This window comes from Platalea leucorodia (genome assembly GCF_965183815.1).
Source record: "Platalea leucorodia genome assembly, chromosome: 5".
In the NCBI taxonomy this organism is placed as follows: domain Eukaryota; kingdom Metazoa; phylum Chordata; class Aves; order Pelecaniformes; family Threskiornithidae; genus Platalea; species Platalea leucorodia.
The window spans coordinates 31,431,357-31,445,380 of record NC_138827.1 but is presented as its reverse complement, the minus strand read 5'-3'; the positions used below and the strand labels follow the sequence as shown (position 1 = coordinate 31,445,380).

The 14,024-nt window shown below is 36.7% G+C and overlaps 1 protein-coding gene across 6 annotated transcripts in view; it reads left to right on the top strand.

Annotated features, from left to right (window-relative positions):
• MAST2 (microtubule associated serine/threonine kinase 2) overlaps window positions 1–14,024 on the top strand; it is a 199,776-nt gene that overhangs the window by 24,974 nt on the left and 160,778 nt on the right. For all 6 annotated transcript variants that reach the window (XM_082313782.1, XM_082313779.1, XM_082313773.1 and 3 more), the window contains exon 3: window positions 1,220–1,362. In XM_082313782.1, coding sequence (XP_082169908.1) covers window positions 1,220–1,362 — 143 coding nt within the window. The remainder of the gene's footprint in view (window positions 1–1,219; window positions 1,363–14,024) is intronic.

The following is a 14,024-nucleotide window of genomic DNA, read 5'->3' as shown; positions in this document are numbered from 1 at the left end:
TTCCTGTTGTAGTATCTGAGCATGTAATAAACTGTTGAATGCGACTGTCGTCACCAGGCTTGGAAGGGGGTGTGTGTAATTTAGTCTTGCAGTCCTAATTTTAAGGGAAAGAGGTATTATTCACTCCCATTTTGCAGATGGTGAAACTGAAGTACAGAGGTTGACTGACCAAAGTTACAGAGGAAGTCATCTGGAAGCTAATAATGGAACCCAGATTTACAGACTTTTTCACTTATCTGTTTTTAACCGCAAGACTATCTTTCTTCTCTCTCTCTCTCTCTCTCTTTTTTTTTTACAGTGTACATAATAGGAAACTGTCAAGCTTGCTAGTCAAAATATGACCTACTTTGACTTTGGTTCTTTTTCATTGTGGAAATTTACTGCTTGACATTTTTAAAAAAAGGAGTGTTATATTGACTAGGGAAAAAAAATGTATTAAGCAGATCCTTTTAAATTATTACTGTATTTCCTGCAGTAAAGTACAATGGTGTGAACTTGTTGAGATAGGAACTGCTCTTCTCACTGTTTGTGTGCGTAGCATGGGAGATTAGCGTCTACACTAACCAATCAGATACAAGGGAGACTTGGGAAAGCTACAGAACGTTTTTCTTTTAAGATAATATGGTATTGCTGAAGAGTGAAATTTTTTAGACAGAAAATACCCATCCATGGTTCAAAGCAAAACAATATTTAAACATACTATATTCTGATCACGGTTGCATGAAATTTACTGCTGAATGTTCCAATGGTAGGAGAAAGTGGGGATGTCTAGATGGCTAAGCTATTTAGAAGAGGTAATATTTTACAATTATGAATGCATTTTCATAAGAATTTTTAAAATTATACTTAAGAGATTTTGCAACATTAACATTGCCTCTCTATAGGGCAATAAATTGTTTAATTGGCAGCCAATATTGTTTCCTCTTTAAGCTGTGTGAAGTATAGAAAGATATAAAGTGGTAGAAATCTGTTTCTACAAGGTTTTTTATTTACCCATTACCTCATACTGTAAACCAGATCTTTTGGAAATACTTAGTTATCAAACATAATGAATTCACAGGTAATGTGCTTTTACAAGTTCTAACCTACCAAAACCTTTAAATCACTTTTTTTGTTAAAAGCTTTTTCTCCACATGCAATATTTGTTTTCAGCATTGTATTTTGAACTTGCAAACTTGTTTAAAAACAAGCTGACAGTATTTTGCTTTTGTTTTTAAAGGAAAACAGCTGCTTCCCTTATCAAATAGTGTCCACAGTGGAGTGGGACAGACAATATGGCAGCCACCTGGAGATACCTCAAACCTGGTCCGCATGAGAAATCAGTCCCTAGGACAATCTGCTCCTTCACTTACTGCTGGTTTGGTGAGTGAATCTGGGGATACTCGTGATGATTTTGTGCTAGAAATAAAAAGTGGTGTGATCCTGTGCTTTAATTTTTACCTTGCTTTCCCTGCTCCTGCTCAGTGAAAGCAGCATTCTGTTCCTGTGGGCTCTTTTTAGGGGAGAGGTTGAATTAAGAGGAGAATATGTTCATCCTGCTTTTGTAAAAAAGCAGGAAAAAAAAAATGTGTGTGAAGCATAATTTCTTTTTGGGGATGCTCCTTCTCAGTGCTACTTAAGCTGCCTGATACCTGAAAGAAAATGTCACTGGAAGTCTAGGGAGACATGAGCATGGGTACTTGACCATTTAAAACAAGTTTAATTGGGAAAGAGCTTTCTGAGTAGCTACCTCTGCCTGTTTCCCTAAAGAATAGCTGGGGGGATGAAGCTGAAAGGGATAACTGTCCAAGGAATTGAAGAACTGGAACTGACATCTGCTCTTCTGCATGGTTTCTGTCAAAAGGTTTTGATAAAGTGAACGTATTTTTGAAGAATATTGCATCTGTTAAATTAGCATTTTCTAAGAAGAGAATATTGTGTATGGGGGGAGGGGAACTCAAATGGCTGTAGTCAAGAGTGAATTGCAAACCAAAAGGAACATATGTTTTGTTTGTAGATGTTCCTTATTACCTCTAGATATCTAAAATCACTGAAGTGCAAGAAGAAAAACATGAGTAGGAAAATACAGTTATTTGTGAACAGTCATAAATGCAATGGAAATAGCTGGTAAATAGTAGACTAAAAGTAAAGCTAGAAGTTCTTTTTGCCAAACTTCCATAGAGTTGCCTGTATAACAAGTTTTACTCAAATGAGGGTATTTTGTGTGCACTACTTTATAGAGCTGCAAGTAACTGGGTACATTTATATTACATTGTAAGGCTGTTTAGAAGCAATGGCCCCTTAAGTAAAAGGGTGTACCTTGGATATAGCCCTTAGATTGTTAGCCCTTAGAATTTTTGGGGGATCCTAGACAGTTTGGCACCACCAGGCTATGAAAAGAAACTTAAACCTTTAAAGTTCAGAAAGCCATGCATTTGTGTTACCACTAATTTTGATTTCACAATGTAGTATTTGTAGTCTTAGCGTTTTCAGACATGCTACTATATTGAAATTCTTCTGATTTGATTTAATTTTATTGTATCTTAGTTTGGTGCCTGTTCAGTGTTTGCCTTCAATTTCTGTTCTTAGCAGTGGTTATAATTTCTCTATATCAACAGAAAGGGAAAATGCTCATGTGAACTTGGCATCTAAGTATTTATCTGATGGGGATTAAAAAAAGTAATATGTTAAAATACAGGCCTGTTCTTTAGAGGCAGGCAAATGCCTTGAAGCTTCGTAGTTTAAGTTAATGAAGATAATTGTGCTTTAAAACAAAGTGTTAGTTCTCAGATATTTAGTTTGGAATACTAGTTTGTTGCTTAACAGCTGTACAATTCAGCGAGCTGCAGATGTGTTTGTGTGTTGCAATTTGCATATTACTAATATGATGTATTTTCAGTCTGTCATGGCAGTGTTTGTGCTGTCTATCAGATGTTCTGATATGAAATGCAATGCCAATAACTTATGTTAAAATAATTTAAAATTCTCTGCTTTCTAATGAAAGCAGAGAAATTCAGCTATAAATCCATTATTTGTCCTTCTGTGATGGTACTGAAATATATGGTCATTTTCCTATCTCTGTATACTTTATGGTGGGCTGTATGTTAATTACAGTTGCATTTAATTAAGCCTAGAAATTAAGAATATTTATATGAAGTGGGTTTCTAAAGCAATGACTAAAGAGCTGGTCACAAGATGAATACCTAATTAAATGCAGTGAGTCCTGGGATCTTGGAGCTAGTTACATGTTTGCAGCTGTTTTAATATGCTTGTGGTATTGAAATACGTTTCACAAATTAGAATAGCAAAAGGTCTCTTGCCAGTATAATTAATCTCCTTTGAAGAATAGCTCTATTAAGAGATGAGTAGTTTCAGTAATGCAGAGTGTCATTTTAATGTGCCAGCCTTGATTGCTAGAGCATTTAATTCTTTTATTATTTGTTATAATACAATAGGCAGATAGCTAGAGAGAAGTGGGAGTGTGGTACAGGAAAACCAGAATACTCAAAGCTATGTGCATTGTTTCTGCTCCCTCCTTTTGGCACTGTAGGTATCAGTGGATTTTCCTTTGCTAAATTGCTTTGCTGGCATTCAGTAATGTGGTTTTTTGTTTGGGTTTTTTTTTTACTTTCTAACCACTACTAATCCTACAGATTGTTTGCTGTGCTTAAATTGCTTTCTTTTCAACTTCAAAAGTATTTTCAAAGCAAAAAGATAAATTAACATTATCAAATCTATAGAAATTAGTTTGCAGCTTCTGAAACAGGACTGATAGCTAGGCTACTTATGAGCAACAACTCAAGAACTGGAAACACATCAAATTCTAACATGCTGAACTACATAAGCACAACTTATTGTTAGAATCTTTCAGCTCATACATGTGCGATAGTCTGGATTAATGTGGCTGCATAGCGGTTGCCACTAGATCCTTGACTTGAGAAAGAAGCCAGGGCAGACTGAATGCTGAGTGCTGTCATCGTGGAGTGATAGATGTTGATCTGATCTGTGTGCCTTCTAAATATATGTGAGGATTTCAGAGGATGACCTTCAGTTGATCGTTTACTCTTAAGACGGATGGCTCTGATCCTAGTAGATTGAATTCTGGTGGGGAGCGTCCTACTTAAGACTCTTAAATCCCTAAGATAGCCAAGGAAGTAATTGGAGAAAAAAGACATAAAGCATCATTGTGGGCATCTCAGTGGTGTTTTCTACGCTCAAGACCCAAATATAGTAAAAACTGGGGGCGCAGGGAGAATGTATAAAGTGTATGTATAAGGAACAGAAGGATAATAATGTGGAAAAACTCTTATGACTTAGTCTGGGGGTTTATTTATCTGAAATGTCGATCTGCAGGCACCGTGCCGTAAAAAGAATTAGAACTTGGACTGTATTTTGAAGGCAGCTGATGTGAATGATCAGGAATACAGATGCATTCTCTTATGAAGGCAGGCATGAAAAGCATCAGGGTTTGTTAATTTTAGAAAGGAAAAAGAGCTTGTGAAGAGAAGGTTGTGATTGTTGTAGAAGAGGTAGATTGGGAGTATCTTTCTTGTAAATGTTTATTCTGACAAAACTCAACGTGAGTGAAATTGATTGCCAGAAGCAATGCTGTAAGGTGTTAATATTCCAGGACTGGAGCATTTATGGGTGGGCAAGGGATGATTTTCCCCTCGTGTTTATTGTTAAGGACAGGTTGCTCAACTGGAGCACTACACTAATGCTGAATACATATTTACATTTGTGGAGAGAGATGTGGGGTTTTTTGTGTGTGTGTCCCATCCCCTCACCCCCCATAGAGAGCATCTCAAGCACTGTCTCCAGCATTTTGTGAAAGAAACATCTGGCAGTGTGCTTCCCATTAATTAGGACTACATCTTACATGCATTGCTCACTATCTAATGCCCAGAAAAGTTTGAGATGTTCCAAGAATAAGAAACCATGCATGTTCCTTCTGCCAACCGGGGTGATGGGAAAACATTTGAAGAAGCCTGTCATTGGAAAATTAGATACTTGTATGAAAGAGATTTTGAACCTTTATTTTTGATTTTTTTTTTTTTTTTTTTATTCTTACGAACTTCACTTTTCTAAAGTGCTCCCAGTACTGAACTGAAACTCTCTATACTCCTTGAACTGAAAAAACTGAACATAATTTTTGAAAATGAGATTGATTCTGTCTGGGTGGCTGCAGTTCTGTCTTTAGTGTAAACTTTCTTCCTTATATTCTATACCACATGGTACATGGTCAGAGCCATTTCGTCATCTTCAGAGATGAAGTCTGCTGTCTAAGCAGTTGGTGCTCTGTTAATCCTCTGATGGCAGACTTGCAAGATTTCCTTGTAGGGTCAGTCTCCTCTTCAGAGAATAATTTCAAATGACTTATGGTTTTACATTTACTTTGTAAGGTAATGGTTAAAACAAAATGAGGCAATTGTGTATTCTTTGCTGTCATAGGGAGTGCCAGATAGTTCACCTTTCCCTGGTGGCGTTCTAGAAGAAGTGGTAAAAAAAAAAAAAAAAAAAAAAAAAAAGCGCCTCTCGGATTTGGAATAATGATCTAGAGGATAGAAAGGCTCCAACATGAAGACTTGAAATTACTAACAAGCTGAAGAACTTCCTGTGTTGAGGAACACTGAGCCAGTGACACTGCCTGTTCAGATTTATTCTGAACGTTTCGTTCCCCAAAGCTGTGTGGATTAGGCAATACCGAGTGGAATGGGGAAGATGGTTGTCCTTGTGATGGCGGGTCTTTGGCTCTGCAGCAAAGCGTGTATCGGAAAGACGGTAACTGAGACAGACTTCACACTGTGGCATATTGTCTTTGATGTCCAAGTGGGGTATGCGTTTTAAATGTAGGAGAGAATATTTACTGTTGATTTTCTAATTTTTTACTCCTTTGCTTTTTTACTTAGTTTTAGATATATCAGGAATAGAATAATTTGTACCTAATATATATACCTCCTATAATAGTGCATTTCCCCTGTGCAGGTTGCTCTTTCTGCTCTTCATTACAAAAGGATGTACTTCAAATCCGTATCATTCCTGGCTACCAGGAAGAGTGGCTAGCTGGCTACGGGTTTGGGTTTGTGGGTGAGACAACTTAGATAATTCCCTTTAAATTCATGTGAAAGCTAAATCCTATTGCTAGTTTTTATAAAGCCTGCTGAGGTGTTTGTGGTGCTGGTCGGCCATCTGCTGGTCGGCCTGTGGCAGTTGACAGAAATAATTGAACTCGCAAGATCCAGGTAAGTTTTTATGAAATGTTTTTAGAGATCCTGGTAATTGTTAGTGATTTTACAGCACAGGCATGTTATTTCTGGGATCGTGTTCCACAGTAACTACTTGCTAATAACCTGGCCTTTTTTTTTTTTTTTTTTTTTTTTTCTCTGGAGTATGAATTAGCTTCATATTTTAATACTGTACTGTGGTTTGCAACATTCTTTTTCCAGTAACAGAGAAATGATGGTTGGGATAGTTATGAAGAAAATAAGATTATTTTTTTTAAATTATTTTTTGGAGCTAATTACATAAATCGTTGTTTGTAATTTTTGGGTCAGAAGCTGTGTTGCCTAATTGTGTTTTGGTCTATGGCCTGCTAGGTGGTGCTGGAGTACTGGAGGTCTCAGTATAGCGAATTGCATTTTCAACACAAAATGACACCATTACTACAGGGCCAACCTAAAGAAGAGCTAGAGGTGTTTTTCTGTAGACTATAGCTAAAGCAGACCTTAATTCTGTGTTGATTGTCAATTCAGTACAGAAATTAATAATTCAAAAGGCCTGAGGAAGTGCAGTGGAACTGGAAGTTCAAGCTTCTTCATACTCTCCTTTACCCCCCCTCCTAGTTATAAAGAAAATTCTATCTCTGAGTCTCTTACTTAGTCCCTAGTGCTTTAATGTATTTACCGTTTTTTATTTAGGATCTCCACTTTATGCAGGCATCTGAGTAGTGGTTGTTATTCTCACAGTGATGAGGTCTTGGAAGGAATAGAATTTGTAGTGACTAGCAGGTATTTGACTAGCAAATAAAACATTAGTTTGCAAAGCACAATAGCTGATCTTCCACCACACACTCCACCTTTCTGCTCAATATGTATGCTGGCGGTAAGGTGAGTGCATAGAGCTTAGAATTCTGCCTCCTAACAAAAGAATTAGCTGTAATCTCTTGTCTTTTTATTGAAAAATACAATACTAGTTGGGGGACAAATTATTAATGCCAGTTGTGCATAGAGCTACCTCCTGCTTATAGACTGGGTACTTATTACAGAAGCAGACATATGAATCTGATGAGAAAACTTCATTTACATTTGTGTGTTCTGAAACACGCAGCTGCTCTTTTCCCAAAATATTTTGTCATTGATAGCCTTACTTTTAGTTTGTATTTTAGGTGGTAACATGTTGACTATTTAAATGTTGCTAATACAGCTGAGGATATTTTTGTCTAAGAATAATCACTAAGTTATAGCTGATGAAGACCATAAATTGTTTTAGGGAGTAGAGAACTTTCAATACTTGACTGTACAAGTAGAATTTCATATTTTTCTATTGTTAGAAAAGCAGAAGATAGCAGAAACTATGGTTGTGTGAATGAATGGATTTTATTACTGTATGAAGGCATGGAAATTGCATTTTAAAATAGCAGTTGTAATTGTAATAACCTGAGATGGGAAGTAAGTGGATTTCCGGATTAAGACCATGCGAAGTCTAAGTTTATGCATACTACTCAAAAATATACATTTACTTATGCTGCATAAGTCTATGGGTGAATCTTTGAGAATTTGGGCATGTTATCAGTTTTGGAAGATGTGGCTATGAGGAGGGAGATAGAAGATGAGTGTTGCTTGAAGAACTAAAGCAGTGTCCAAGCTTGCATTTGTCTGAAGGGACCGGGTTTGAGGAAGAGGTAGGGAGCAAGTTCTAGACAGAGGGCTGAACGTATTGGTGTGGGCTGAATGATAAATCTTGAAAGTAAGAACAAGGAATTTGCATCTGATAGTGTGGGACAGTGGAGAATAAGGCCTTTGCAAAGAAGTAAATGACATCGTAAGCAAACTGCAAAAGATCTTCTTTGAACATATTTAAGTATTCTGAGCAAAATTCTGAGCATTGGGCGGTGTTTAGAGCACTTGCAGAGACCTTTGTCACAGCTGTACGGTATCTCTTGTAGGAAAACTAAAATGCATATGCTATAATTCTATGTGTTTTCATGATAGATTCAGGATACACACTTCACCGTGGCATTCAAAACTGATAGTCCTGATCAGGTTTTTCACTAGTAAACTTCATTCTGAATAATTCATATGTATCTGTGTAAAGAACAGCAAATAATTGTGATAAATTCTGTACTAAAGTTATATTTAACATATAGTGCATATTACTTAAACACAGTCAGCATCTTGCTCTGAAGAAACTTCAGCATATTACTGAAACACAGTCAGCATCTTTTTACTCACTTCAGTTAAGTGATTTCCATTTTGGAGTGGACTCATTGGCTCAAAGGAGATTTTCATACTTGAAAGAAAATTTGAACACCCTTCTGTGTAACCTGAGGCTTGTCATCGTAGGAGATATGAATTCATAAAACTTGCCTTCTGATAATTGTTAGGCACTAGACTGTCAGTTTGAATGATTGCAGTTCTCATTATCTTCAGATACTGCATGTTATTTTTTTGTCTATGAATATGTTGAATTGATTTTTGGCACATGCAGTCAGTTCTGTTCCTGACAGCAGCACTATTGTAGGTGTAAAGTGAGAAACTGCAGTAGTGCGCATGGAAAATGAGCTTTTTTGCCTGGGGAGCTGTGGGGAACTTAAGATAAAATATAAAGAATTATTCAGACTGTCTTGAGCACGCATTGTCACCGAGTGAGGCTTTGTTCCGTAAGAGTGTTCTGTGGTTCTTATTGACTGCTATATAAAAACATACTGATATAGACAATAAAAATTCTGTTTTTCAATTTAAAATATTCAAAAGTTGGCTGTTTTATTTTGGTGCTTTCTGCCAGGTATTTCCATAGAAAGGCAGTGTGAGATGCCTGCATTTAGTACTTTAATGTGGCTGCCTTTTGTGTCTGGTAACACTTCTGGTAACTGTTTCCTAGGATGTGATAACAGGAGGATCAGCCTTTAAACATGAAATAGTTTGTTTGCCTAGGTTTCAAACTACTTTGTTCCAGTACTGCAAACTGTTTTGAGCTTTAGGACATCTATAAAAATCCCCCATAACTCTTTGACTAAGCAAAAGCTTTGGAGATGCTCTGGAAATTAGTAGCGTAATCCTCCATGTTTGGCTGCTGCTTTTTGTTTGGTATGTTTTCCTGTACTGTATCATTTTGGTTTATCCAAGCCATGCGATGTGTCTTTCCAGCCATCCAAACAGTTTCAGCTCCAGAGATGCAGTGATTGCTTATTTTACCACTTGGAGGAAAATGGGAATGCAGTGATTTATATGCTTCACCTCCAAACAGCTGCAGCTCAGAATCTTTCCTAAGAGTTAATCTAAAGTCCTTATTACCTTGAGATTACTAGAGGGGGAGAGGTGAAATCTCTTGGCAGAGATAAGTGTAGCCTTTTAAGTGAAACACAGTACTAAAGCCTGAGACTTACGCAACAATCCTGATATCTGAACTTTGATAAGCTAAGATACAGAGAGATTAAGTCACTGGTCATCAGTAGAACTGGGAGTAAAGCATACCTCACAGACTTTCTAGAAGGCTCAGTTTATTAATCCTTGGAAAATGTTTGAAGCTCCAATGAACGGTGCTGTGAAATAACTTATCCCTGCAGTTGCTGTATATACTGTGCCTGTGTCATTCTCTTATTTCTGATTGCGTTAAAGATATTTAGATCTTAAAGTCAATTGTTCAAAAGCCAGGGAATACCTTGATCTCTTACCTGGCTTTGCTATGTTATTATTGCTAACCCGAGCATTTCTGCAGGAATTGTGACTTTTTAAACTCTTCGCTGGTGGGAACTGCAGAGTCCTTGTGCTGTAAGAACATGAGGTATGAAGTCAGAATAACCATTATTACACTAGCAAGCCTGATTTAGAGTCAGTATCTTTAGTTCTTCCCTTCGCAAACAGAGCCTAGGATAAATAATGGCCAGGCTGTTTTTTCAAAGCTTTGTTTATTATAGGAATAGATGAGAGGAATTCTTGGATTGTGGCATTTTGAATTGATCAGAATTTTTTTTCACTGAAAGCAGTTGTGGCCAACTAAGTATGTATAGTGCAAAATTTGCTGAGAGGGTGCCTTATGTGTTCAAAACAAACCAGCTTACCTAAGCTGTTTTATTAGTAAATAGTGTGGAACAACTGACTGAGGTGGTTCTTGCTTTTGTTATTCATTGCGTTTAAAAAAAAAAAGAGAAAGATTCTGTGTACATCATGAATATAAAACGCTGTCATGTTGACACTGTAGTGTGAGTATGCAAAAATGTGTGTTAATGTGAACTTTAAGTTATTGGCAAGGGGGTAATGTTTATAATAGAGGATTGAAAGATGTGTGGGGTTTCAGATCTGTCATAAAAGGATGTGAAATGTAATTAACCTAAAAGAACCTTTAAAATATTTTTGAGCCTGATAAGTTAAATGAGCTGTTGAGATAACCTAATGAGAGATTTTAATTTTATACCTTAAATAATATCCTATTAAAATCCTCAAGATCTTCCTTTGTGATGGAATCCACTGAGACTTATATTTTCACAATGACCTCATGATTCAGTAACATTCTTAATATATTTGGTGCATATTTGAGGGGTAAGGTCTAGGTTAATGGCAGCATTTGTTTTTTAAGTGCTTGAAGCCACAAAGCTCTAATTGAAGATATGAATGTTCAAACCTCATTATTTTAATGTGGTCCTATGGTATAGTGACAGTAAAAGTAGCTATATGATGAACTCCTATGGCAGGGTTCATAATTTGTCCATGAAAACAAATTATTATGTGAAACTTGGAATTAAAATTCTCTGCCTTGGAGTTTAAATAAAACATGAAACTTCAGATGTAACATGGTTTCTGTATTTGTCTTCACTCAAAATGAGAAATAAGCATTTGCGTACCTTTAATATAGAGAATAGTGCTATGTGATTTGTTTACACAAATGAATTTAGAGTGCATGCACTAAATTTTTCACATAAAGACTTTAGTTAGATACTTTGTTACATATTTGTTTCAAATAGTTACCAGTGGTACTTTTGGCAAATTTGCATCTCGAATTTTCTAAATATTGGTAATTGAACTAATTTAATGGATGAGCTGTTGCCAAGGAAAATACATGGTGTGTTTATCACAGTGTCAAGAATCCAAGGGTTGAAGACAAAGGTCAGAATGTTCATTACTGCTTGCATTTCATCAGTGTTGCTAACCTTCGTTGCCTGTTCGCAGCTTTGCATACTGTGCTCTCTCTAGCATGAGCGAGATCCCTCTTAAGATCCCTCCTGCCTGTTCTGATGTTCCTAAGCTCTCCTTTCCCTCCTGTGTTCCTCCAAGAAGTGTTTATTTTTCTCTGTGGCTTGCCCTATCCCCAGAAAACAGGAAAAAACCCTCCCCACAGTAAAAATGAGTTCTTATTATTTGATGATAGCCAGAAAAGTTGTGAATTTGGACTGCTTTGTGCACAAGTATGCTTCTACTGTGACCTCCTTAATCCCTCTCCACTGTAAATTCTTTGGGCTGTGGAGTACTGGTCTGAAAATCTTAGCAGAAAAGCTATAGAGTTGTGTATTGTATTACAATTTTACTGTTGCTCAAAATCTGCATGTCTCTTTCTTACCATACAGTTATTCGTTCTGGTACAACCTTTATTTCTGTAGTATCTCCTTGCTAAATGAACGGCGTTCTGAATCATGGCCTTTTGATCCACAAGCTCTTTGACTCTGCTCAAATGACAGTATGCAATGTAAAACTAAGTTTGTGGGTATTATTAAATATATTGATAACTATTTGTTTGGTTTTAGGTAAGTTTTTGTTGTTCTGCCTTAACATTCTCTTATCAAATAATTTCTTTCAAAATAAAGTAAAATATAGAGTGTTATGAATTTAAAATGCATGCATTTCTTATCAAAGAAATCTTATTAGAACAAAATGGGCTAATGAAATAGGGAAGTTTGGCAAGGTAAACTAATGAGGTTTTTGAAAGAAAAGAGGAACAATTTGTAATATTGTGTACACGCAGAACTGTCTGAATAGAGAGGAAAAGTACCATGTCAACATTGTCAAATTATATTGATCAAGCATCAGCATCAATCCTGATTAAATAGGCAGCTGTTTAAAGTGGCATATTTGACAATGACATCTTTTTATTTTCTATATGATTACTTACCTGCTGACATGTTTATTTTCTTGATGCAATTTACATACTGTGTTTAAAATGTTGCTGACTGAGAAATAGTTGAATTATACCAGACATAGAGTAGACAAAAAATCAGACCTTCTTGTAGCTGGTATGAACATGTATGAATATCGGGTAATTCCTACAAACAAAACAGTTGATTTATGTACCGACTTAATTCCAAGAGAGCACTCTAATAAATTGAATGGAATGTTTATCTTTTTTTTTTTTTAATGCTAAAGGTTGTTTAGGAATCAGTTATATATAGATTAGATTTTAAAAGAGAATGGCAGAAAATCTTTGTATAAATGAGAGGTGTTGAAAACCTTGGGGGACCTTGTTCCATGTGGATTATTTTCAGCCAAATCTGTGGTATCAACTTCCCTGGGAAAGGGTCAAGAATAGATTAAAACCCATTTAACTGGAGGGGTGCTTGGCCATTAAACTTGGCTCTACAATGATGTGATAGATATCCCTTACTGTTCTAATTGCTGAATTCCTCTATTTTTCCATAAGCAAAAGGTAAACTGCTGCCCTTCCCCTTGGCTTACTATAAATTGCAATAATTTCAAGGGAAAGGTATTGTGGTGCCTAACTTCTTCAATGAAGTACATTAATGACGCATGCCCTTCCATTTGCTATCTGATTTCTTTTTTGTCCTATTAATAATAAGGCTTTTATCATCAAGCTTTGCCTGTGTTGTATGAAATCTCCGTCTGAGAATAGTCATGGACAACCCTTAGTAACTGTTAGCTCCATTTTTCCTTGCACATCAGGAAACTTTTCCAGGAGTTTAGGTGTTCAAAAGTAGGTAGTCACAACTTCACATTCTGGAGCAAGCAGTCAAAGGTTGGTTAAGCTCCATTTTGTGTTAACTAAAATGGATCAAGTTGATTTAACTCTATTTCACCTAAGCTACATAATTGAGCTTGGCCTTTTTGTTATAAGCTTCTGTTTTGTGATGAATCCCACAGTTCAGAATAGTGGAAAGTGTATAATATAATGTTCACTACCTGGAAGTATAATTATTACTTTTTCTACTATATGTTTTACAGATAATTACTTTAATCTCAGAAAATGCTCAAATTCTGACATGGCTATGCTGAGGACTGGCTGTCTCATTCACATGCAGTTCTGCGTCCCAGTATTGCGTCCCCAAAGTATATGGGAAAGGTTAAAGAGGCTGGGGTTGTGGCTGAGTGGTGCCGCATGTTTAAAGACCCTCCTGCCCACCCCCACTTGAACCAGACAAAGCATCAGTGAGTAGCACAGAGCACCTAAGCAATGAAACTTGGATCTAATTAAGTAGTAGTAATCTGGGGCCTGTATTACCCACCATCCTGACGAGGATAGGCGATGCTGACTGCGGTGTGCTGAGGAGGATCAGACACAGTAGAAAGAAATGTTAATGGGAGACTTCAGTTACTTATATGTGGACTGGACATACGCCACACTGGGACATGATGAGAGTAGACTTTACATGTTCAGCGACTGTTTCATAAGAGAGGTCAAGCTCCGGCAAAGAGCCCATGGGAGGAGAAGTAACATTGCTTTTATCCTTAGCAGTGCTCAGTTCTGGTTCAAAATGTAAGTCAAAAATGCTCAATAATGTTATATGTTCTGTTGACACAGAATGGTCATATTCAGTAGCAATTCTTCTGACAGCTACTTTTAAAAACTCAATTGATTGGCAAGTTCTTAACCCAGAAAGTGTT